The 26643-nt window shown below is 30.4% G+C and overlaps 2 protein-coding genes across 2 annotated transcripts in view; both read left to right on the top strand.

The window, feature by feature from the left end:
* Alpha-man-ia (alpha-Mannosidase class I a) overlaps positions 1–26643 on the top strand; it is a 316108-nt gene that overhangs the window by 91285 nt on the left and 198180 nt on the right. The window lies entirely within an intron of this gene.
* Positions 10427–12013, top strand: LOC141531444 (glucose transporter GlcP). The gene is given in 4 exon segments (XM_074249280.1): positions 10427–10880; positions 10883–11244; positions 11338–11916; positions 11918–12013. Coding segments are annotated over 4 exon segments (1491 nt in total).

The following is a 26643-nucleotide window of genomic DNA, read 5'->3' as shown; positions in this document are numbered from 1 at the left end:
ATGTTACATATTCAATAATTAAGTGTGATGTACGAGTTTTGAGTGTCGCGGCATATCAAATAGGCGTAATCGTATAGGTCCGACAATAAATTACGTGTAATTAACCAACCATAGAGCGAGCGAGAGAATACCTGTATCGCGTGTACGATTCATATATGCCCAGCATTCCGAGAATGTAAATCGATATGTATAACATACAAGAGTATATATATCCATAGCACGCCAGTTAGTACAAAGACTTCTGTTTAGGTATATAATACTGTACAGCATCGAGACTAAACTCACTGTAACCATAGTCACTGCTGTTATTATTGTTATTATTGATATTACGAGTAACATAAAGCTTCTTTAATTTTTAATTAGCCTATAATTTTGTGACGATAAAAGAGCAGGTTTATTTTTATAAAACAAAAATAGTCATAAAACTTGTCGATTTATTCTAACTATTTAATATTACTTATTCGTTATGTGGTGTATGAACTCTAGATCTAAAGGAAAGGGATGCACGCATTCATTCATGGATCGGTATGAGTTACTGTATCATAACACGCCAATTCTCAAGTGGCCAAGAAACTCACGACCACTTGTGTCCTCATGCGATACCACAAATTTCAAGATAATAAATTTATTCTTCTTCGTTTTGCTATGTTTCGTTTTGGATAGCTTTCATGATACCTTGCGATAATACTAATACTGTGAATCTAATCATCTTTGATAATAACGATAGAAATTCGATTCGATGATAGTTTTTTTTTTGCTACTTCAAACAAATATTATTTAATCTTTATTGATAATATTTGTAAGTTTATTATTGAATAGCATTTGTAGTGCGGCCACCCAGGTAGTCACCACATTCGACGTTGATTGTTCATCGTTTTCAACCGTATCCGTTTATTTTCTTTCTCACTCCGATGCAAGCAACTCTTTTGCCGCCCTTTATGGCTCACTGATTCTTTGTTCTTGTCTGCCGCAGTTGTTACCGCGTAACGGCTGAACGACTCAGTCTTGGTCTCGATTGTAAGACCACGAATTGCAACCCGGAGCCAGAGTTCGTCGTTAATTATCTGATTTTTTAGGTCTTTGACCTTACATTTCTTTTTCAGTGTAGTTGCTTTTTAGCAGTGGTGCTTTTAATGATCATCGAATCTATCGACAGTAGCATGATCGAAAAAAATTTTTTTTAGAATTGTACTCTAATCTCAAAATTGGTTGCACTTTAATTTCAAGAAATCAATGGGACGATGAACGATGATAAAGCAGAAAATTTTTTATTCAAAAAACTTATTTTTTAACGATTTTTTTTAAATTTTTATTTTCATGCTAAATAAATATTTATTCCCCCGAATAAAATATTTTCTTAGATAACTAATCGGTCATATAGACTTCAGAGAATATCAACTTCAAAATATGAACTATTCGGTGTACAAAAAAAAAAAAAATAACAAAAAAGAAAATTAAAACTGTAATTAATACCCACATGGCAATGTTTACTAATATGCTATCTGGTACTTATATGTTTGAATAATGGTTTAGGTTGACTAAAGAACATTATTTTGAGTTTTCAATTGAATATTGTGATAATTTTTTCCGCAAAAAAATCAACATAATGTTTCAACAACATATTTCTACTCTTCTTTTACACAGTGCTTTCAAAGGTATGACAGGTTTTCTTCTCTTTTGTTAATAATTGATGAAAAAATTGACACCCAACTAAAATATCTCAAAAAAGGACTATTGTAATCGATTCGCTAAACGGAAATGAAAATAACAATTTCCACTCTATCGGTTTAAATATAAATAATAAAAAGGGCAATAGTGAGATGAATATTAAGAAGAAGGGTTTTTTTTTTTTTTTTTTTTTTTAAATAGAGCCTTTAAAATCACGAAAAAAAAACATAAAGTAAATTTAATATTTTCATTTTTTTCATACTTACGCAACTTATTTATTGACTTAAATATTGAGTAAAAAATTTTATTATTTAACTGAGAATTTTTTCAATAAAAAATATTGAAATTAAAAACTATATAAAATCTCTGAAAAGAATTTAACTGTAGATTTTCGTCAATCGAATGTATGCTTAAGACATACGAATTTGGATTCGCTAAACTTTGTAACCCTATAAATTTAACATTAACTATTTTTCTACTAAATAAATAAATATTTGCCTTTTTTTGTTTTAGGTAAGATGGACGTTATGTTAATACGATTTGAGGTGGACGTCTATATGGATAAACAACGTTAAATAGTGTAAACGTGATTTCAATTAGCGCTACAATGATTGTATGATGCTGAAGGTAATGAAACTATCAAGTTTCTCAGAAACTTGTTATACCACATGTACACACGATATATGATGCGACGACGCGTTGACAATGACAACGACGATGCTGCCGTAGGATAAAGCTGGCATAGTTTTAGTAAGGATAAGGATAGAGTAAAAGGGAGCAAAGAAGAACGGGCTTTTGCTTCTAACTCAGCCGGTTGCAGTAATTTCCTCAGCAAGGCAGTGCCTTCTGTCTCAGTGGCGTGAGGGTTGCTCGTTTATCGTTCTCGCTTTGTTCCACGTGACGCGTATGCAACCCGCGGATAATAGCATAGGCTATATGAGGTAATTTAACGGTAGGACGTTGGAGGAATCACCGTAGAAACCACCAACTAAATTCATACCACGAACGTTCTGTTTTTGTGTGTATATACGTATATCTCCTTTACATATTACGATACGCGGGAGAATAAGGTATGAATTGTTACGAGTTTTGTCATCTGATGCTAGTTATATGCTTACCGCAATTTCATTGTAAGTTGTTAACTAAATTTAGTAACATTATTAAATAGACATCAAAATACTCTAGACGTCGCCTTGAAAATGATATTTATCTTGGATTTACATGTTGTCAAGAGAAATTTCGTGAGTTTATCAGTTTGTGCATCTTAATCGAGCTAAAATTAACATGAAATAAGACAAAATCTAGTCAACTACAATAGATATTAATGTTGGGACACAATTGTCACGACCTGATGTATCACAATCATTAAGTATCTAAACCATGTATGACCGTGAAAAAATTTTCTGATTTGTTATAATCTAGTAATGTATCGCCATACCACCATATATGGAAAAAAATTATTAAAATTTTTTAATGGCTCATTTTTTTCTAGTAATGAGTAAGGTATCCGCGGTAATAAGGCCTAAGTGATAGAAATGCTATTTAAAATAACCGCTTCCGCTAAAGACTTCTCTAGTAGAAGCGTCTATCATAGAAATGTCGTTACAAGTTTATAGAGTCCCGATTCAACATTCCTTGTCTTCTATATTTCATTATCCGTCATATGCTAAAGTAGCGCAGAAGAATTCCTAAAAAACGATTTGAGTAAATGGTAAACATTTTTTATAATTTTATATTTAATAATTTAAAATCATTGTTCTAACTTTTATCAACATCTTAAAAAGTATTGTTGCTCAATTCAAGTGATGATTGATCTCTAATACCAATTTTATCAAGTATAGTATAACTGTTTCCAGTATGTATAACCCGCAGGCCTTATTACCCTACCGTAGTAAAATAAGGCCTATTTGCAAGGTTTTTGAAAAAATTTAATTTTGAGTTTGTTTATGGTCAAAATTACCATTACTCCATTATATTGTATGGCTAATGTATTATTTTAGAAATCAATGATATATTGCAATAATTAAATGCAATATTTTCAATTTTATTCAAAATCTCCCTTAGCAAGGCCTTATTGCCCGCCGGAACTTTACGTCAATTGATGTGTTTTATAAAACAAAAATTGGTTTAGTAGTTCATGAAACTAAAATCTAATGTTCAAGAAAGTTTTTTATAGAAAAATAAAAAGATGATTCTCACTTTACAACTAAACACTTCAAACTCTTTTTTCTTGTAATTAGAACATTATATCTGTTCATATATTACCATGACAGGATTGATATAAACATATTAGGACATCAAAAATTATATATAGACATACCAGGCCATATCAAAGAAATTTTCACAAGTATTTTGAGTTTCCAATATTTTATCACATAATTAAAACGTAAACTTTAATTATTTATTGTACGAGTCATAATATGCAAACCTTTATTTATTTATTTCTGATACAAAGGCTCAATAACTTGTACTAGTAACAGGGTCACCAGTATAGAGTGATAACTATTTACACGTGGGTTAATTTTAATCGAGTATAAAATAGCATTAGAACAGTAGACTTATTATCTATGTTTAGATTTTATGTCAACACGAATCAAAAAAAATTAAATTATATGAGCTTCAATCAATTGTTTTATTTGTCGAGTAAGTCCATTTTTTTCGATTCAGGTAAGTTTAAGTTTACCTCAGTATGTTACATTATATAAATTCAGTAATAATATCAAAACCTTAAGTTTATACAGTACTTTATTTAAAGTTAATTGTTCTAAAAGGAACGTTAGAACAGTTGCTAAGGCGTTGGTCGGTAGGGGTTGATTAAATCCGAATAAGTCTAAGGTTTTTTAACTGCTGTTGATCAAGTGATTACACGCCAAAGTTAACCAGTATAATGGGGCAGACTGGTCGAGTGTTGTACGTACAACAGGTGTATAAGAAGGTTGATGGGTCCTTCAGTTTCTGATAGGTATAAAAATCGGTAATTGTTTGAGGAATCTAAGACACTCAATAGAGCCTCTTAACAGATTTATAACAAAAAATATAGCCGCACATGTTCTTCTTTCGTCTAAAGGCAATTGTAAAGCAGTTTAAAAGTTATTCCAAAAAAACGAATTCTTGGAAATTTAATTTTCGAGATTTCTCAAAATTGATAGACTCTAATTTTTTGAACTAGTATCAGAAATCTACACAAAAAAAAAAATTTCTTGAACCAAAAAAATTGTAAGGAAGACCGAAGTTATTTTGAAGCAAGACGAAATTTTCTTGGCTTAAAAAAGTTTTACTGCGTTCAAGAAATTTTAACTTTATTCAAGAAATTTTCAATCTTCTTTAAAATTTTCTTGATTTAAAGAAATTTACGCTTAACTCAAGACTTTCTTTCTTTCTGTGTAAGGGCAATGAAACTCTTTGGAACGCCGCTTAGTAATGCCGACACGGTGACATCACTGCGGGAATAATCAATTTTTAATTTTTAATTTTCTTAGCGGAAAGTTAAAAAAAAAAAAACAGAATCAAAACACGATAATTATAAGAAAAATCCGTTGATTTTTTAATAGATGAAGGGTTTTACTTGCATACACTTTCATAATTTTATATGGACCTAGTTAGTCACGCTCTCTTCCAACGTGTGAGTATCTTCTCTTTACTTACTTTCCTTGATGATCGGCAAAGCTTCTCTTTCTCTTAGTCACACTTAGTATTTCACTTCTTCTTTTTTACTTCATTCATCGCAGCTGTGGCCGACTTACATTTTTACAGTACCCGCATTTGCTTGTGTCCGCCCCATAGCACGGTGACCGGAAAAATCACAGAAAACCTAGTCAGGGTACAGCCGACCAGAAAGCGAGTCCTGAAAATAGCTAAAAAAAAAAATATAACTGCCAAGGCTCAAATCTGCGCCCGAACGAAGCTGTTATATGGCTATACCCAAATACTTAGTTCACTCGACCATACATTTGATGTTAAATCCATTGAGTCATTAATTATTTATTTTTTTTTTTAAGAATCTGCTTTTTCTTACTGGTATCTATTTAAAAAAAGTAACTCTATTCCCTTATAAAATAGGTTAAACGCCAGTGTTTCAAGTATGTTTAAAAACTACCAAAAAGTTGTAGTTAAATTTCAAGTAATCTTTGAACTACTACAATTTTGTGATAATAGAAAGTTATTTGACTGTGAATTAAATTATATATTCAAGAGAGAAAATAACTGCAGAGCATTATCATAAGCTATGATTAGAATTTAACGGAGCCAAAGACGGTTCAAATAACGTTCAAAGGTCTTGGAATGGAGCCATCTACAATTGACCGCTGGGCAAGTTGTGGAAATTTATGGACTCAAATATAATATACCTAGATTATTTTAAAAATCATAAAAAATCGATCCATTTTTACATGATTATTTGTTAAATAAATAGATGAGTAGATTTTTTTTTTAACTTATTGATATGTTGAGGTTGTTATTTGTCTTTATGTCTATAAATTTATATTTTAAGGAAGTAAAGAAAATTTTATATCAACAACACGTGACCATAGTAGAAAACATTGTCACATACAGTTGGATTTATCTTTTTTCGTTTGTGTTTATCGATGCAACATGCGCGTTTCACCGTACACCGCGGTAACTTGTGAAAATTGGATTTCTCTGAGGGACGCCGACGAACTTTTGGGGGTAAAAAGTACGTGCACCATACCGTGAACTAAACTAGAGAAAATATATACATATATATATATATATATATATATATATATATATATATATATATATATATATATATATATATATATATATATATATAACCAAGACAGAAGAAAAGGGTTTTAGGTTCCAGAAAGGTATTTCAGGTTTTCCCTTGCTGACAAATACAGACAAAATACAAGGGTTGAAAACTTTGGTGCTAATGCAGCCGTGGACTTGTTTCAAACTTAGCTAACAAACATCCCAAAACGTTTCGTTTTTCTCGCGGACTTAATTGACGAACTTTGGTCGTCGCTACGTCAACCCTTAGCTCTTTATTGTGTGTTCACTTTATTCTAGTATGTTTCCACTTTTAGTTCAAAACTCATAAATTACTTGGTTTTTCATCTATAAGAATTAGAATTATTTAAAACAATCGTTTTTTTTTTTTTTTTTTCATTTACTAGGTATGAAAAAAAATTTTCTTCAAAAATAATTGTCAAAATCATAGTATGTTATCACGTATATGATAAATTATGATCGAGTACAATTTTTAGAATAAAAATTACTAAAAAGTTCACTTACTTTGAGGTAAGCTTAGTAAAATTTATGCTTAAATGTGATAAAATTTGATGGTAATGTTACGTCCAAATTTTCGATTTAAATTCATTTTGATTTATTTTGGTCCTGGTATTTTTCAACCACTAAACTGGAAATCCAGAAATATGAAGGAAAACGGTGCGGTTGACTTGTTGATATTTTTATATAATTATTAATTTCAGAATTGAATTTTAATAAAACGTATATTGACAAAACAAAATTGATCTACACATATTTTGCTTCACAATCATTGCCGTTTACAATTATGAATTTACAAAATTTGAACAAGAATTACAATTTAATTTATCATACCTGGTGGTCAACAAAAACTTTTACATTATTATTTCATACTTTTAAACATTTTTATTTTGTTTACTTTCACTTTTATTAGTTTAAAATACACTTTTTAGTTTACGTGGGAGAAAAACCGACCACTAACTAAGGATTAGGCGATTCGCAAGCCTGGAAATCTTTTATGAGAGATTCCTTGACAGGAATCTCTAGTGAGACTTCCGCACGAGAGTGCGTTTTAACACGAGAGGCTCAGACAGAGGACTCAGAATTAGACTACCTATCTACTAGTTAGACTGATCTGAACAGAACTCAAAAAAAGGAAGACAGATATTTGGGCATCCGATTTTCTAGGCCGTTCTAATTAGTGAAGCTTGAGGAAAACACTGTCCACTAAGATCCTATTTTTCCGATTTCTTAATCATCTCCCTAAGTTTGTCTCGGCAAAGTAAGGGCCTCACCCCGCTTTAATCAAAATCCATGAGTGTGTTCTCTCTCGCTCTTACGTTTCTAGAACTTCTTTAATTATTATTGTTTAAACCCTTGTACTATTATTTATTATTTCGATTTATTAGTAAATAGTTAATTAGTTTGATTATTATTCATTAGATTCTGAATTATTTTGCAATTTAGAACTTAACAATTTACTTTATTATTAATTATTTATATTTAACTAATATTTCTTCGTTAGACATTTTATCTATTTGTTATTTTATTATGATTTGAAATTTTATCGTTTAAAATTGTTTATGTGAGCATTGCTAAATATATTATCTTAAAGTCTAATTTTTCTTTTATTTCAGAAAAAGTGTTAAAAATTAATAAAATATCAATTTACGAGCACGGCGTAACAGTAGAAGTACGATATTTTTTGAAATATCTTTAATAATTATTTTAATTATCAAAAAATGGTGAAGCAATAGCATGTTATTCTGAGATTGCCCTGGTTTTAACAGTTTTTTTAAAGAAAATTACCTCTATAGACTAAAAATAACGAATTAATATCTTTTATTTAGATTTAAAATATATATATCCATATACTTTATCAAGCTTCAAATTCATTTTCTTTTTTTTTTTTTTTTGCATTCATTCAACTCTAACAAAAGTGCGACTCGACTTGAAAACTTTTCAGATAAATTCATTGTGCAGTGAAAACCGCACAAAAGGCAATTCAACGTACCAATTCTAATCACCTAATCCACTTATAAATCTTAACGAATTTAAACTGAATGTATAGAGTGGGATTAAATCATAAAGTTTTTCTAACATGACAAATTTATAAAGACTTAAAATTAAAGTAAATTAATCTCTATTAAACAGATACTTTTTTCGAATATGTTTATTTAAGATGTTTGTAATAAATGACACACTATTAAAATTTACATCAATTTATGTAATAAGCATGAGATGTGTACTTCTGATTCGGATGTGATTTATCAATATCAAATGATACATTTATGGAGGCTATTTTCCGTTAAAAAGGAAAATTATAAATAATGAGAGGAGAATGAAAGAGTAAAAGATGTTAACCGATAGAAAGGCAAGACGTGTATCATCATTTATAGCCAGGGGTACGAGACTCGAAGCGTCGCGACGTAATTCACTTACTTTAGTCGTGCAACTGACGTTAATCGATCGACACTAGCTCATGCCCCTCTACGATTAACTTATGATCGATTGACGATAAACAGCGCGATCCTGGCTTACGTGCAATTTAGTCATGAATCAGGTTTTCGCCTTACATCAACTGGTAATAAAACGAATTATAAGTTTCTTTTTATTTAAATTGGATTCAAACTTAATCAATGTTTCGTGAGAACTGAACTGTTAGTTTTTTTAGCCCACTGATTGTTTTTCTTAAAATATAAGAGTTTCAACGAAAACTGTTTATTATAAAAAAAATTCTAATAAACTATTGAAAGTAAAAATTTATAAAGGTAAACTGCAAATGATTATTTCGAGAATTTCAGAACTTTTTTATTCACATCTACTATATTTAATAGCAAACGCATTTATTAAAGAACCAAATAACAATAACAGAACTTTAAATACTCCTTGAAAAGATTTTCTGATACAGCATTCGATGTCTATATCAGACCTGATATAGTGATATATGCTTACATATAATATTTTTCTACAAGAGAGTTATTTTCGATCCCTATCAAAAAAGTCCACATGAGTTTATATAAGAATCCACATAGGAAAGTATGGATTTGTATAAGAACCCATAGGAAGTATAGATTCTTATGGGAATCCACATAGGAACCTGTGTATACATGGATTCCTGTATGGAAAATCCACATCGGAAGTATGAATTCCTATAATAAATTTATATAAGTGGAATAAACATAGACCTTGTAAGAACGTGACTTAGGCCAGTGAGTAGTGTAGAAAACTGTCAACCATGAGGTATCGGGTTCAAGTCCATCAGACAAGAGCAGATTTTTCATTTAATAAAATTATAAAATCTGTTTCACAAAATTAATTTCAATTAATAATTAATCAATAGCAATTGCTTCATAATTATTCTTAATTTTTTAAATAAATATTTTTTCACCTGATTAATATGGGAATCTATGAAGGATCCTACCCGGGATTCCTATATAGGAAACTATATGGGAATCTATCCAAAAACGCCATGTGGGAATCCAGGCTGGTTTCCCATGTGGATTTTTTTGATAGAGATGTGTCAAGTTTTGACACGAAAATCATTTTCTTACTTTCCTAAGGAGCTGATATGATATTGGTTTTCAGGTTAATCAACAATTTAGCCATTGTTTGTTGAATACGGCATGTCCATTAACGTATACATTTCTGAAAAAAGAAATTCCTCAATGAATCTACCTATTCATCTATGGACTTCCATATAATCCGAAATGTGATTTATTTTGGATAGAGGACAATTATCAGAGTTTCTAGTAGATTTTTAATTTATGGGATAAATTAAAACTAGCTAACCTTAATCGTTATTCACACTCTAAAATTATTACTGGTGGGGAAATTCAGAAATTGTGAAAGTAAAGAAGACAGCGAGAGAAAGTTATTGTGACAAAGTTGATTTGGAACACAATCGAGTGACGTGATTTTTGCGTTGAGTTTTGTGTTACTAAAAACTGTCTTAACATCTAATGTAAAAAGTTATCAAAAAACCCAAAGCGTTTCTAATCAAACGTTAAAATTTAAAAAACAATTTATAATGAATGATTCTTCATCATTTTGTTGGGTTAGTTTTATTGAAATTATAAATAGAAGCGACTCAAAGATTAACAATAGATTGAGGTCTTATTTGCGTCAATGGCTCGTCTCACTAATTCCAATAATTAGCACCATAGTAACGGGAATAGCAATGGGCTATAGTGCAGTATTGCTTCCACAATTCCAATCGATCAATGGATTCGGAAATGTCCTTAGATTTAATCGAAGCTTAACGCGAGACTCGGTTAGCTTGACATTTACAAGCACGAATGAGGAATCATGGATAGCCGCTTCGTCTATTCTCGCACTGGTATCCGGTTCTTGGCTATTCAGTATTCTAATGGATAAGTTCGGTAGTAAAATCACCTTCGTACTGATCAATTCTATCTTCATACTTAGCTGGACAATATTCTGTGTGACAACGAAATTGATACCATTGACACTTGGTTGTCTACTGGAGGTCTCGGTGCGGGTATCTTGAGCGCAACAAGCCCTGTTTATATGACTGAAATGAACGATTCTCGATTGAAAGGTATTCTTTTCGCGACGCTAACTTGTGCAGTTACAATTGGAATTTTCGTTGCACACATTCTTGGGACTGGGCTTCACTGGAAACTTACTGCTCATCTTTGTATTACTATTTCAATTTTGTGCTTTACAATCAGCTATTTCGTACCAGAAACCCCGAGTTGGTTGATCCGAAATGATAACCACCAATCCGTCTTTGAAGTGTGGTGCTTCTTGAGAGGCGGTGCTTCTACAGAGGAATTTGAAAGGAATTGCCGCATTAGGAATGGTGAAAATAATAATAATAATAACAATAATAATAATAATAATAATAATAATAATAATAATAATAATAATAATAATAATATCAGCTATAATAATTCAACGCTAGTATGGTACGACAAGTATTTGACTCGATTATTTTTGTTGCCCCTGGTCATTGTCTGCGTCTTCGCTTTCACCAGTCAGTTCTCGGGGATCAACGTCGTAGGATTCTGCAGTGTGACATTGTTAACCGAAGTTTCTGGATCGGAAAATGCATATCTGGCTACTTTAGTTCTGGATGTTGCACCAGTAGCATTCAGCATTGCCGCATGTTGGATGATAGCTATGTATCCTAGACGTTTACTCACGAGTATATCTTGCTATAGAACCTCACTGAGTCTCTTTGCTTTGTCAGCATGTTTGTTAGCTGATTACGGTAAACCTTGGATGCCTATTGTGTTACTTTTCCTCTACACTTGTACGGTGACAATTGAACTAGTACCGTTGCCTTGGTTTCTGTGTGGTGAACTTTTTACAGATACTCGCATAAGAGCCTTCGGATCGGCATCGAGTAGTGGTTTCGCTTTTTTTTTCTTCTTTTGTGCCGTAAAAACCGGGCCGATTATCTTGGATGTATTTTTATCACAAGGCACGTTTGCCATTTATGGTTTGATCGCTCTCCTAGGTACTGTCTTCCTTCACTTCTGGCTGCCTGAGACTTAAGGATAGAACCCTTGAGAACATTAAAGGTGTTTTTGTTAAAAAAACTACTAATGAGAACTTGACAGAAACTACCACTGAAACTAACAGATGCTGACTACTAGATGTTGTGTCAGTCTACAAATATGAGTATATATATATATATATATATATATATATATATATATATATATATATATATATATACACTTTTTTTTAATACTCTTATTTTTGAGATTAACTGTTAACTCGTTTTTTTAGTGAATGTTTGTGAAGTAAGTGTTGTCATTTTTTTATTTATACAATTTTTGACAGTGATTCACTGCTGTCCACTTGCCAGAGAAACCGCTTGTGATACTGATAAATGTGTGTTGTGACAGTGTGACACTTCCCCGAAAACTAATTGCTAGTACCTAACCCTCTCATTTTCCTAAAAGGATCGTTGCTGCTCGCTAGTCCGAACGCTTGTTGTCACTATGAGACTGACGGAAATTAATTTTCCTCGACATTTTGTCTAACTCACAGTTTAACTATTGCTTGGTTGTATTTTACTTTTACCTTCTATAAATTTGTTAATTCTATTATTTGAAAAACTTAATACTCTTCCCCCATAAAAATATTATACGTTTGGAACATATGATGAACTATGAAAAATTTATATAAAAAATGTAGTAAAACTAAATGAATAACTCATAAGATAGAAATAAAAAAATTTATTTTCAATTGCTTACTTCTATTAGATTTTCGAATTTATTTTAACCATAATTGGACAGTGATAAGCAATAAGGTCTTAACCAATGTTATTGAAATATAGGTGAAGCTAATGAAAATCATATAAAAACTTTTCAGAAATTGTATTTGCAGTAAACAATCTTATCTAAACTCTAATATGGTAGTTATAAAGTTTTGAACACAATGTTAGTGAAGATGGTATTGATGAGCCATTAGAGAGTTACAAAACTTTAAAGTTGAAAAAAAAATTTTGACATGTTATCAACTCTTATAATTTAGATGAAAAATATAAAAATATATCATGTAAGCAAACTATTCGTTACGTGATTGATCGAATATATCATAAGCATGAAAATATATATAATTCCATACCAACATTCAGACGCGCGCTTGCGCGCGCAATGTACACTAGTTTAATTGGAATTAAAAATCTTCGATAAGTGACCTCCAAATAGTAAAATTTAGAACTAAGCTTTTTACTGACTTTTTTGCTTATCTTTCTGAATATATTTCAGAGGATATTTCGAAAAACATCACAATTTTTTTATTCAGCTAAAATTAAAAAATTGTAGATTTTGAAATAAAATAAACACTTTTTTTGAAAATTTCAGGATCTTTTATGATTATTCAAAAGTAATACAGTAAAAAATTTGAGCCAAAAATTTTGTGTTGGCAATTTTTTCTTTTGCGAATCTTTCTTTTTTGATATAATAGAAAAGTTTTGATCAAATTTTGTCTAAATTAAAAGAAGTTGATTCATACTATTGGACGATTAAAAATGAAAACTCTAAAATTCAGAACGTCAAAAATTTGATTTTTGATAATCTTTCATTCGACTGTAAAAAGAGGGCGTTTCTTTATAAGTAAATAACTAAATAAATATGCGCTGATAGTAAAATTTAACGGATAATTTCCGCACAGTGTAATGAGATAAAATGAAAAAATCAAAAATATTGTATTCGTGTAATTCACCGTTAGAACGAAAGTAACTTTTTAGAAGAATGAAAATACTGAGTAAGTAGTCGATCAATAAATCTAAAGAAAGGATCTAATACAAAATATAATTTTGTTAAGATTTATAGCTAACAAAAATTTCGTAGCCTCATCATTAACTCTACTCAAGACACGTCGCCGTTATAAGAACATACAACCGATGTGGCTGTTTTCTTGTCACGTGTTTAATGTTTTCTTTTTCCCAGGTCAGAAGCTTTATAAATTTATACTGTAATATAGGTTTCAGACGACTGAAAAGCTAGCTAAACTCATCTCTTTCCTTTGTCTTGTTCATCCTGTATCTGTGAGAGATCTAAATCATGGTTTCTGAGTTTTCTCTACTCCTTTGCACGGTTGATACTAACCATCAGTATTGAAAGAACTGTTGCGGCTAAAGTTTCTAAGTTGTTCATCCGGGTAACGAGAAACGAACTCTAAAAAAGCCAAAAGTACTTTTGGATTGTAAAAGTAGAAAATTTTACAGTACTCACAAGTTACTCTTGCATTGCAATGTACTTTAGTTTTTTTATATCTTTTTTTTTTTTTTGCTATCATACTTGAATCCTATTTTTTTGATTCATTTTTATTGCACTAATGATTTATGGATTCAATCTTTATTGCTTACTGATACACAATAAAAGATAATAGAGAGCTTTTTTATCAACTTTTTCCGGCATATATATTTAAATATGTAAGTTTTTTTTATAAGATTTTATAAGAAAAAGTTTTACGTGTCTCATGAATAGAATATAATTTTTTCATTTGTAATATTTTAACAAATGCATTGGAAGATTTAAGCTAAAGTCACTTAAATAGGATCATAAAGTTTATATATAACTCGAATTTATCTTCTATTCGTTTTGCTGTTGTATAAACTATTAATTATTTTTTAAATTAATCGATTTATTGAGTCGACCGCACGAAGTTCTCCTGAGCTGCTACGACGAGGACAACGCTCTGTTACTCGGTGAGCCGATGTTCTTATTCAGTGCTGAATCCAGCGTTTCGAGTCCACATTGTAATTTTTTAATGTATTTTGAGTAACAAAATATTACCAAAGATTCAACGTTTTATGATTGTATTTTTAATGCTATTATTGTATTGAAGAAAATTAAGTAACGACGTATTTTTCTTCTTTGTTGAAAATTAATATTGACCGCCGACGTATACATTGTTCAATAAATTATCATTATTTTTGTTAATTCTCCTAAACTTATTGAGGTTAGCTTTTCTAAGATTGGGCGATCCTATTACTTACACCGACGAGTATTTCAGCATGGCCCACCGCCTTGAGGAAGAGGAAGGTCGAGCTAGCCGGAGTCGAAGCGCTAATTAATTGGAGATTATTCTTCTAGTGCCCTTTATTTCAAACAAAATTCAATATTGATAGTGAGCCTGGCTTGGTAGATCCCTGAATCAGGAAAAACCCCGTTATAGTATTTTGAGTTAATTGGAATGTATTCCGGGATATATAATTTTTCAGTGGAGGTACTCTATAAATCTGAAACGATAATTATTCACTGTCTTTCAGTAATTTCCACTGATTTAAATTTAGAGAACAGTATAATAAAAACAAAAAAAAATCAAAGAACACATAAACACATCTCATGGGATAAAAAACGTTTATTTTATTTTGTTTATAATAGCAAATATAATTATTATTACAGATTTCTATATCGGATATTTTACTCTACATTCATCTGAAAATAGAGTTATTGATTCCGTCTTATTAAAGTGTATCTTAACTTCATCGTTTGGACTCAATTAGTATAAAAAGCACCCTATTTTAAAGAAAAACAATTGATTTAAGATCATCTAAATTCATTTTTTCGACTCGGGAAACATTAATTTTTTTTTTATAAGCAAAACAGTGCTCATGTTTGTATTGAGAGCTTGTAATTGTAGCATGCAATAAATTAAAGTAAAATCATCTTTTATTTTTGACATTATTCTAAAAAGAATGAGGATTCGTGCTTTGAAACGGTGAGAGAATCAGAGTGAGGTAAAAAATTTCAGTTGGTACGCTGTCGAAATTCAATGAAAAAAGTTACACTTCGTTAAGCTAAAAACATAGTTAAAAAAAAATGTTTATTTTCTTGATACTTCACTACACGGATAAAAGGATTTGTCAATATTTAATAAGCTCTATTGAATGTCGACAAGTGACTTTGTAATAACATAATGACTACCTGAATCGAAAAAATTGAACTTAGATCTAAATATATTTAAATCTAACTATATCTAAATATAAAATATATTTATTTTCTATTAACATACATTTGTATGACTTTTGAAAAAAAAGTGAGAGTGAAAATTCTAGTTTTATATTTTTTATAACCTCATAACTTCAATGGATAATACCATTTCATCAGATTAGGTAGATTGATAACATTTTGCTTTAAAAAAAATAGAGGAAATTTTGAATGAATAATGAAACAAATATATTTTTTCTTGCTGTGAAAATTGTTTGTACAGTAAAAGAAATTTTGTTTTAAAATTATCGTTAAATTCACGGTAATTGTGGGATAGATGGCATGGCCGGACTATTTGTGAATAAATGAGATCATTTTTAAGTTTTTTTCTGCTTACCGTAATTTACCGTAAATTTTATTTGGTTTTTTGTTAATTTTATTAAGTTAACCATAAAATAAATGAATTTTTTCGTAATTTTTATTTAAAAAATGGTAAAAATTTGAAGAGCCGCATTATGTCCTACGATCCCAATAAATTTGAAGGTGATTTTTAAAGAAAATTTCTCTTCGTGTTTATTGATATCTTATTGAGAAAGGTTATAGCATATTATTTGTTTATAAACAGTCTTCATATATCTCCTATAAACAAGATACGTCTACTCCATTAAAAAAATATTAACTATTAATAAATTTACTTTTCTGAAAATGTTTATTAAATGTTAAAAAATAATTAGTTATAGTTAATAAATGAATCAACTATTTTCAATTAAGTAAATTCATTAACAATTAATAAATTCTTTTATCAGTGTATGAGTTTTTTAAATTTGACTCGAGAATGTTTCTATGGCTCAAAATACTTAACGCGTTAAAATTCATCACTTCTGTCATCTGTGATAAGTAGGAAAACAATGATTAAAAAAAAAAAAAAAAAAAAAAAAAAAAAACCAGTACAAAGTGAATATACCCGGAAAGATAATGTAAAAGCAAAAAAATAAATATAGAATAAAATCTTGTATCTCTCCTGCTTCTGAATAAATGTATATTCCAAATTCTCTAGTGAGCATCAATATAACTCTCTTGTGAAAATTTTTGCAGCATTGTATCTTTCGCACGCGTGTTTGTACGCTGCGCGATCATAAAACGATTACCTGGCGGCACCCGGTGGTCGAGATGTGGGAATACATATATACGTTGTATATGTGGCTATAAAAATGTATTAGAGAATCTTATATTCAAGACTCGACCTCCCTAGGGAAGATAAAGCAGCATGTTCTGCTGGGCTACGTGTCCGATATGCGCCCCGCAGAAAGATATGACTTTTCTACTACTATATTCTACTTCTTATTCCTGCTAAATGTGTGTCATGTCTTTTTATTTGAAAACTTAATCATTTTTTTAACATTTAACATTTTATCACAATTTATAAAGCTTTTCTTTGATTGCTTAGTTTAGGTAAGAGCCCCAGTAGCTCCTCATGTACCAGTAACTGCTCACTCCAGATATTTGTATATCTATATTTATGAATATAGATAAGGTACTCGCGTGTAATAAGGCCTGTCGGGTAATAAGGCCTAAGTGATAGAAATATTATTTAAAATAACCTCTTCCGCTAAAGACTTCTCTAGTAGAAGCGTTTAAAATAGAAATGTCACTATAAGTTTATAGAGTCCCGATACAACATTCCTTGTCTTCGAGATTTCATCATCCGTCATATGCTAAAGTAGCGCAGAAGAATTCCTAAAAAACGTTTTGAGTAAATGGTAAACATTTTTTATAATTTCATATTTAATAATTTAAAATCGTTGTGCTAATTTTTATCAACATCTCAAAAAGTATTGTTGCTCAATTTAGGTGATGATTGATTTCTAGTACTAATTTTATCAAGTATAGTATAACTATTTCTAGAATGTATAACGCACAGGCCTTATTACCCTACTGTAGTAAAATAAGGCCTATTTGCAAGGTTTATGAAAAAATTGAATTTTGAGTTTATTTATGGTGAAAATTACCATTACTCCATTATATTGTATGGCTAATGTATTATTTTAAAAATTAATGATACATTGCAATAATTAAATGCAATATTTTCGATTGTTTTCAAAATCTCCCTGAGCTAGGCCTTATTATCCGCCGGTACCTTATACAAATATATGGAGTGAGCATCACTGGTTCTAGAGCAGATACTGGGACTTTTACCTTACTTCCAAAAAACCTAATTTCTAGTTTACTAATTCATCTGAGTTCTACTTAACAGGAGCTATATGTTAATAAAATTAAAAAAAAAATAAAAAAGAGTTGATGCAAAATAAATAAATTCAAGGGTAAATCATTGTAGCGTGTATTCTCGTTCTTAAATATCAATGTATCTGGAAATGTGGGAGCGTGGGTATTTCATTCCGACGGATCAGAGCAATCCCTGGGTAATCGGTTCTCCAATTATGCCAAGAGTAGACCAGGAGAGATGGATAAAAAATTCTAGTAAATTGAGAAAGAATAATCCGTAGAAAAAAAAAAATTTTACTCTTTATTCAAGTCAACTTCACTCCAACTTTTTTCGTCCAACTTCACTCGTCAACTTTTTTTTTTTTTTTTTTTTTTTTTTTTTTTTTTTTTTTAAATTTATATAACACTTTTGATGAAAATTACTTGAAATTTTAATAGTGATTATTTAATCGAATTGATGAAAAATTGTAAATCTAACTGCCAGAAGAAAAAAAAATAATGCAAAGAAATGTTTTGGAACGGTAGTTTTTTATTTATTATTCCGTTTATACAAATTGAAATTTGTTTTTTTATGAATTTAAATATTTATTTATAAATAAATCATATTCATTATTCTTCGATATAAATCGTACTATTGATATTATTTTATCATGGTGAAATTGAATTGGTTGAATTTTTTATATAATCCATTTTTTTGGAATATATTTTGTGCATTCTTTCACGTGATTAAATCGCTTTAGCAAGTATAAAAAATTTTAATCGATGCAATATGACATCTGCTTTGTGAGAGTAGATTACGATTAATAAAATAAAGTAATTTTATTCAGTAAGCCAAAAAATTGTAATTATCCATTAGAATAATAACAATAATCATAAAATAATTGATTAATTTTCAATCCCAGCTGACCGTACATTCGTATGATCATTGTTCAAAAAATGTAACAATGAATTCATTTAATTAAATTAATATTTTCTTTTGTATTATAACGATATTTTAGTATGAGTAAAATTCGAGAATAGTTCAAAATAAATATGAATATTAGAATTTTGATTAAACTGCATGAAATTATTGAAAAAGATAATGTAATAAGATAATGCTATGTATTTTTTTTCTTAAATAAAGTAGATTTTATATCTGATTCATATATTTTATTCAATAACATAATGTAGTAATCATCGAAGCATACCGTAAGTGGCCAGAAAATAGAGGTTGATGAATAAGATATCAAATTTTTCATGAAATATTGAATAAATGTTTTTTTGCAACTCTTTTCTATAGATTCTATTTAACTTCATTCTCGTAATTAATGAAAAAATGAAGTAAAACCAATAAATAAAAAATCAGGAAAACTCAATTTTAAAAAACGAGGTGACACCAATAACTTCCCGATTTTTGAAAATTTTAAATTTTTTTAGCGGGAAGTTAAAAATGTATTGCAATTAAAGTTTTTCGGTATTTTATAGTAAAGTCAGAAAAAATTGGGAAAACGGTTGACCCTGAAGGCCATCCCTGCAACTTCCCGCAGATTCCGTTAATACCTGGCCGCTTAAAATTGCACTTATAAAGTTTTGAGCTCTTCGAGCTCAAAAATACAATCTATGTGTTGTTTTGAGCTCTCCGAGCTTAAAAAGATACTTTTTCTATGCTTTTGAGCTCTTTGAGCGACCACTGTCGCTTCAATTTAGAATTATTTAAAAACACATAACCAGAGAAATAACTCGAGTCGAAATTTACTGCCGATAATGACCCTCCTATAGTCAGACTTATTTTGGACGTGAGAGGGTTTAAGTGGGATCTAGTTTCATGTTAAATTAGATCCGACTTTAGATCCCTTCATGGTACAAATTTCCGTTTTCACCACGGAAGGGTCTAAAGTCGGGTTTGATAAGAATAAAAATAAAAATAAAAATAAAAAAAAAGTATTATTATTATTATTATTATTATTATTATTATTATCTCAGTAAAAAATAATCAAGTGTATAAGGATAACCTCACGATAACAATTTCTTGAGAGCTATGGTGTGTACCAGGTGCTGCGGGGTCCAGTGTGATCGACCATCATGCTCGAGATATCTCTTGCCTTAAAGCCTTGGAGCATATAAACGGAAACATATTGGATTGGGTATGGAACCTTCTGAACCAGTTTAAGATACGTATAGTTAAAAAGCCCACGAGGATCAAAGTTGGCTTATATCCTTTCTTATTGTGATGTTAGCGTTGTTATTATTATTAATATTATTGTTTTTATTTTTTCTATTAGTGGTGGTGGTGGTGGTGGAATATGCCTCCTTCACACTACCATTTTTTCTTTCTCTGAAATGTACTGGTACAAAGAGCAGCTGAAATGTAGAGAATAAAAAAGCAAGTAGATTGGAGCTTACAATATGTAAGCAGGACCACCAAAAAACGCTTTAGGCGGCATAACCAACTGCACTTAGATGCCGCAATAAGATAGCTTCACCATTAATAGCCACTGCGTCGCCGCGTAATTATAGTAATCGCACGTTCAAGTGGAGTCATAACCGGGCTGTTTCCCTTCGATGTTGCTTAGACTGTGTGCTCCTCAGTATATCGTAAATGCGATAATTTCAGGCAAGATGTATCGAATTATTTTTTTTTGCTGCAAACTTGCTGAGATTCGACAGAGTTTTCGTTTTTGTTTCTCGAATTTTCCAATAAACTGGAATTTTTCCGTTGCGGTAGGTACAAATTTTGAATAAGCATGCGTATGCGTATATGTATCGGCATATACTTATAATGTATCCTCTGGTAAATGCATAATAAGTATAAGTATGCGTGGAACGCTATATGATTCATTATTTTCTCGAGTTGCATGGATAATCTTATTGTTATTCATCCACGTGAGTATGCGTGAATGAGAGAGTAAGGATAGTAAAGTTGCTCTATGTTCCATATAGTTCCATGCAGAGTTCTATTCTTCCATAGTTTAGTACTGTCTTACTCCTGCCTATAAGTGCTGGTGCTCTTGTGTAATTCATAACTCTGACTAGAGTTTAATCCAGCTTTAGGAGATGTACACCACCAGTAGGAAGCTGTACGCTGACCGACTAAAGTTATGAGTCCCTTATGCACGTGCTATTTTACTCACGTTAGGCTATACAACTTGGTTACTACTGGCTTCCTTGCTTCGGGATTAGTTACCGTTGTAATCTACAATCTATGTCAGCTAAATTTCTATTGTTTGGGATTCTGATTCATTTTATTCAAGGGCCTAAGTGGATTATTATGAGTAATAATTTTAGAAGTTTTTACTCGTTGTTTCAAATTCAGCTTGAATTCACCCCCCCCCGTCCCCAAAAACGAATAAAAAGTTAAAAAAAATAAAATAAACAAATATTTTTAAAAAATCAACACATAAATATAAATTTATCAGTCACTTGACAATTTTTTAATTTTCTTTAACAAACAAATTTGTTCCAAAAAATTATTCATAAAAAATTGCATTTTTTACTTAATAAAATTTCTACATGTCAATTTAAAAGAAAATTATTTTTGTCATAATATATTTGTTCCAAAAGTTATTAAAATGATCAAACTTCTACTAAATTAATTTTCATTAAAATTAATCAGCTCATAGTTAATTATTTTTACTTTCGTTAAAAATATGAGCTTTGTAATGTCAACCTCACTTCTTTAATATTGACAGTTAGATTGTTTTTTTTCTTTCCGTGCAGAGCATTACCTTAACCGCTTCGTGTTACGAGACGTGCAACAAAGGATTAACTTCGGAGTTTTTTTTTTATGTACATAAAGTCCTTCTCGAATTAAACTTCACTCCAGAGGTATTCAATTCACTAAAAATTGAATATTGACTAACACAAAATAAACCGTTTTTGTGATAACACATAGGTTCAGGAGCTCGACTTCCTAGCTTGAATTAAAAAAAAAGCTGAATTGCTTTAAAAGTACTACATTCCAGCACTAGAATGGTTGTTATTAATAAAGATTTTTCGATATCAAAGAAATTTGTCGAGAAAGCGTTTATTTTTTGTCTTTCATCTTAATATATATAAATCTCCTGTCACGATGTTTGTCCGCGATGGACTCCTAAACTACTTAACCGATTTTAGTTATTTTTTCTTTTAAATGTGTGTTTTGTTCCAACTTGAGAGATAGGGTAGTTTTCATTTCAATTCATGGTCGCAATATTTATTAATTAACAATAAAATGATTACTTATGTTGATCATTGTTATTAATTGTAAGTTTCATAAGTTTGAAACAGATAGCGCCTTTTAGTTAACTGTAGTATTGCTCGACATAAATATATCATAGATGGCGGTACGGTTTAATTCAAATTTTCTCAGTGTTGTGCACGTTTTCTAAATCACACAGCCACAGCAACGCGTGGCCGGGTCGCTAGTATTTTTATAAAATTTTATATTTAAAGCTAATCAACTCTGCTTTAATATTTTTATCGACTATTGCTTGTTGCTGTATGTACAAAGTATGAATAGATTTAATATAGGATGATATTAAATATTCCAGAATTTTATTTATTAATATCATAGAAATATCTCAATAACCTGAATATTTGTAAAGTTATTGATTGAATTACGGCAAAAAAGAGGAGGAATCAAACGCGAAAAAAGAAAAATATGATAACAATTCCCATAATTTAATGAAATTTTCTCCTATACCATTATGGAAATTACGACCATTAACTGTGGGAGCAGTTCCTATAATTAAAAACATTCCCATAATTATAGGAACTGTTCCCAAAATATTACAGGAACGGTTCTCTAATGCTGTTAAAATAGTTCTTACACCGTTATAGTAATCATTCTTATAATATTATGGGCATAGTTCTGTTTGTTTACGCTCTTGTTTATTATAGCTTATCTTTACAAAATTTGGTTATGAAATACAATATTAAGAGACTTGTCTGGTGCTGATGAATACAAGATCACTGCTGAATGATTTGATTGGGAGCTTGTTTTGCGTAGATGATGTTGACGTTTCTGGCTGACATATATTAACTGTATGGAGATTTAGCGTCTCATCGAGTGTCGCTGATTTGGATTCTGATACGGCTTGCTTCAATAGGCTCGTTGAATAATTTTCCTAAAAATCGAATATCACATCGTAATTCATTTGTATGAAGAGTATGTTGAAAAGGAGAGAGAAGAATTAAGTGGACTGTATTGTTAAGGAATGAAGTAAGTTAGCAGTTCTTGCGGTCCCTCTGGTTATAAGGCACCCGGAGTCAACAAGTCTAAGTAGTGCTTGGGTGGACTTTCCAGAAGCGGTTCAGTCAGATAAGAGTCTGCTGAACGAAAACTTTCCGCACCAACAATGCGCACTTGGAAAGTAATGAATAAAAAGTTCCAGAGGCGGTTCAGTCAGAACAGAAGCTGCTGAACTAAAACCGTCCAGATCACCCATGGATAGATAATTGAATACATTGTTCCACAGGCGGTTCAGGGTATTTTGAGAACCCTGAACGATAACCGTAGGGTAAACAATGATTTAGAGAGACAGCGTGCATGCCAGAATAGTAAATGAATGAATTGAATGCGTACCTTTTAGTATTTTATGCAATAAAAATACTATATCAAATCTCGTTTAGTTTGTTTGAAACCAGATTGACAAATCATGAAAACTGGATCACTGACTTGAAGTTCCTTAGCTGATTGGTAGCTAGGTAGGTTGTACGGAGTCTCCTTAAGTCTGCTTGGATTGATAATTTTGTTGTCACTTTTGAACATTCATAAAACACAGACGACGAGAGAAATAAAAAGAGCTAGTATATGAACCTTTTATTGAATGATATAAAGTTGAAATAAGGAATTGTAAAATTTCGAATTTAGAACTTGACTGAAATTGACGTAGTTGTTCAAAGAAATTTTTTTGGACAGACTCTTTTGGTAGTATTTTGGGCACATTAGAGTATAGAGACTCTTTTCATTTTATTATTGGGGAACAATTCTAAGAAATATTATTGAAAAAAATACGTTGACAAAAATATTACATATAAAAGAAGAAAGAAAAGTTAAAACGGAAAATATTTTAAATCGAACCAGATGAGCAGTCGGGTTACGTAGAGAACAAGAGGCTGCATTATATGATCTCAACGGCTAGACAGTCATAAAAGTAGGTGCTTGAGTCTAGCGACCCGGATGTATATATCTAAAAACTCATATTCGAGAATGAAATGTTTAGAATTTTACATTTATTTTTACACACTAAATAATTTTCGAAAGTAAGTAGAAGTTATAAAAATGGAATAGTTGATTAATTATAAAATTAGCTAAGAATTAAACAAGCTCATACTATTGTAGGAACCATTCCTATAATAATATGGTAATGGTTTCTATATTGTCATAAAAATATTAATTCAGAGGAAAGTGATATTTTTCAAACAAGTCGACGAATTTTGGCTACGCCTCGGCCATTATATTTCATACGCCAGAAAATCCAACTTTCTGGCCTTGAGTTGTAATATACTATTTTTATTTCTCCTCTTACGTTTCTAGTGGTATGGGGATGATTTATTTAACATAATGGGAACTATTCCCGTAGCGTATAGGAAAAGTTCCCATAATTTTCTCTCCCAGTATGAATTTTTAATACAATAAAGATGGTAAAATAAGATTACAAATTGAAATAAAACTAATAAGAGTAAAAATAAGCACTGTACGCGTATCTCCAATTTTCATTTTCTGTGAAGCTTTTTATAAGAAAAATTCCGATATCATATTTTCCGGTTTCAATTGTGTAAGTTTAACGTCTAAATTTAAACCGAAAAAATCTAAATACTATTGTAATATAAAGATATCAAGAAGTTTATCGACGAGTATACTCGTCGTCTTTTTCAAAGGTAAGCAAGTCTTCACTTGAGTTTTGTAGTAACGGTAGCGGTAGCGTTGGTAAAATCTACGTCGTAGAGGTTTCACGGAAAGTTCCGGAAAAAAAGGTAAAGAGAGTTAAATTTTTTGTTTACACGAACAGGAGTGAGAAGAGAAAGAGTGTATGCATGTGAGTCTAAGTAAAGGAATGAGAATATAAGGATAGAGTAAAGGAGAACCGTAATCGAATGTAAATGTTGCGGAAAGCCGAAGCTTCTTATCCCGATCAAGACTACGAGTTACCGTCCGTCTATAGGGAATATATCCACGGCAGCGTGCCAATCGTTACTTACGGCAAGAAACGAAAGAAATACATTTATTTTCAAATTTATTTTTTATTTTTAGTTATGCGTTCATATATTCTCAAAACAATTTAAATTCATTTTATTAATCGATAAGTTCATTTTATACGGTTTAGATATAGGCTTAGAAAGTTTGACAACTTTTGACAAAAAATATACTGTATTGTTAATTTGTAAAGTAAAATCGAAAAAAATTTACTCTTTTATAATTGATACAAATACAAAAACAATAAATTTTTTTTTTCTTTAACTTCCCGCAAATGAAATTGAAGATCAATATAAATATACACTTTTTAAGCATTCATATTAAATCTTCAAATAGAATATCCTCTAAACGATAACACATATCATGGCTTAAACTTTAAAGGAAAAATTTATTTTCACGTCGTTTAAGGTATTATTTTTATATTATAAGATGGACGGTGGTGTTTATTACTCGATAGGCCTTATTAGATGACTGAATAGTAATTACGGACAGTGTCTCGGATAGCTTAACTGGTAGAGCCTTTGGCGCGTAACCAAACGATCCGGGTTCGATTCCCGGTCTGGGCTGTCCGAATTACTTTTTCAGTTACCGAAAATTCCTACTAAGTAAAGGTCCTCCCCTTCCCCCTTTATCCTTTATTTCCCCCAGTTCCCAAAAATTTGTCTTTAATGACAAATTTAGCTATTATATATGGTGGTGGTATTAAATATATTAAATATAATATAATTAAAGAGGTGGTATTACTAGTGCATAGAAAAAAAAATTTACTTGAATCAAGTAAATAATTTTGTAGAATTTCATCTTCTTGATTTGAATAGAAAAATTCTAAAACTATGAAACTTTTCTTGGTTTAAGTAAATTTTACTTAATTCAAGAATTTTTCATCTTCATTGAAGACAATTAAACTCTTCAAAATTATTTTGTTGGTTCAAGAATTTTTCTTTTGAATCAAGTTAGTTTATTTTTCAGTATAATATTACTTTAGGTCTACTTTCATGGAAAAGTATACATAAAAACATACAAATAAAAACATTGAAAAATTGTATATTATATAATTCTATTTTTGTTTGCATTTATATTTTTATATATTTTTTTTCCGTCGGACTGTATCGTAATCAAAACGAAAAGATTTATTATTCAAATCTTAAGTGACTTAGAGAAAAAGAAAAGGAATGATTTCGTCAGTTCCAACAATGAATATTCATTACACGGAGAGAATTTTATATTAACCCTAACAATGATTGTTTTGTAGATTTTACAATCTTTAATGGTAATAAATTTTATGAAAATCAAAATGATAAATATTTAAATTATAATCAGTGCAATAATAAAATAATAATTCCTAAAATAGAGCGATCGTACCATTTACTATGGAGATGGTTACATTTATCATCATAAGTGGTCAAAGTTACCAATTGTCTTATGAACTTTTCAGTAAAAATAAGCACTGAT

Source organism: Cotesia typhae, unplaced genomic scaffold, assembly GCF_013202065.1.
Source record: "Cotesia typhae breed Kobodo isofemale line unplaced genomic scaffold, CoteBio_Ctyphae contig_5, whole genome shotgun sequence".
NCBI classification, from domain to species: Eukaryota; Metazoa; Arthropoda; class Insecta; order Hymenoptera; family Braconidae; genus Cotesia; species Cotesia typhae.
This window is presented reverse-complemented; position numbering and strand designations above follow the sequence as displayed.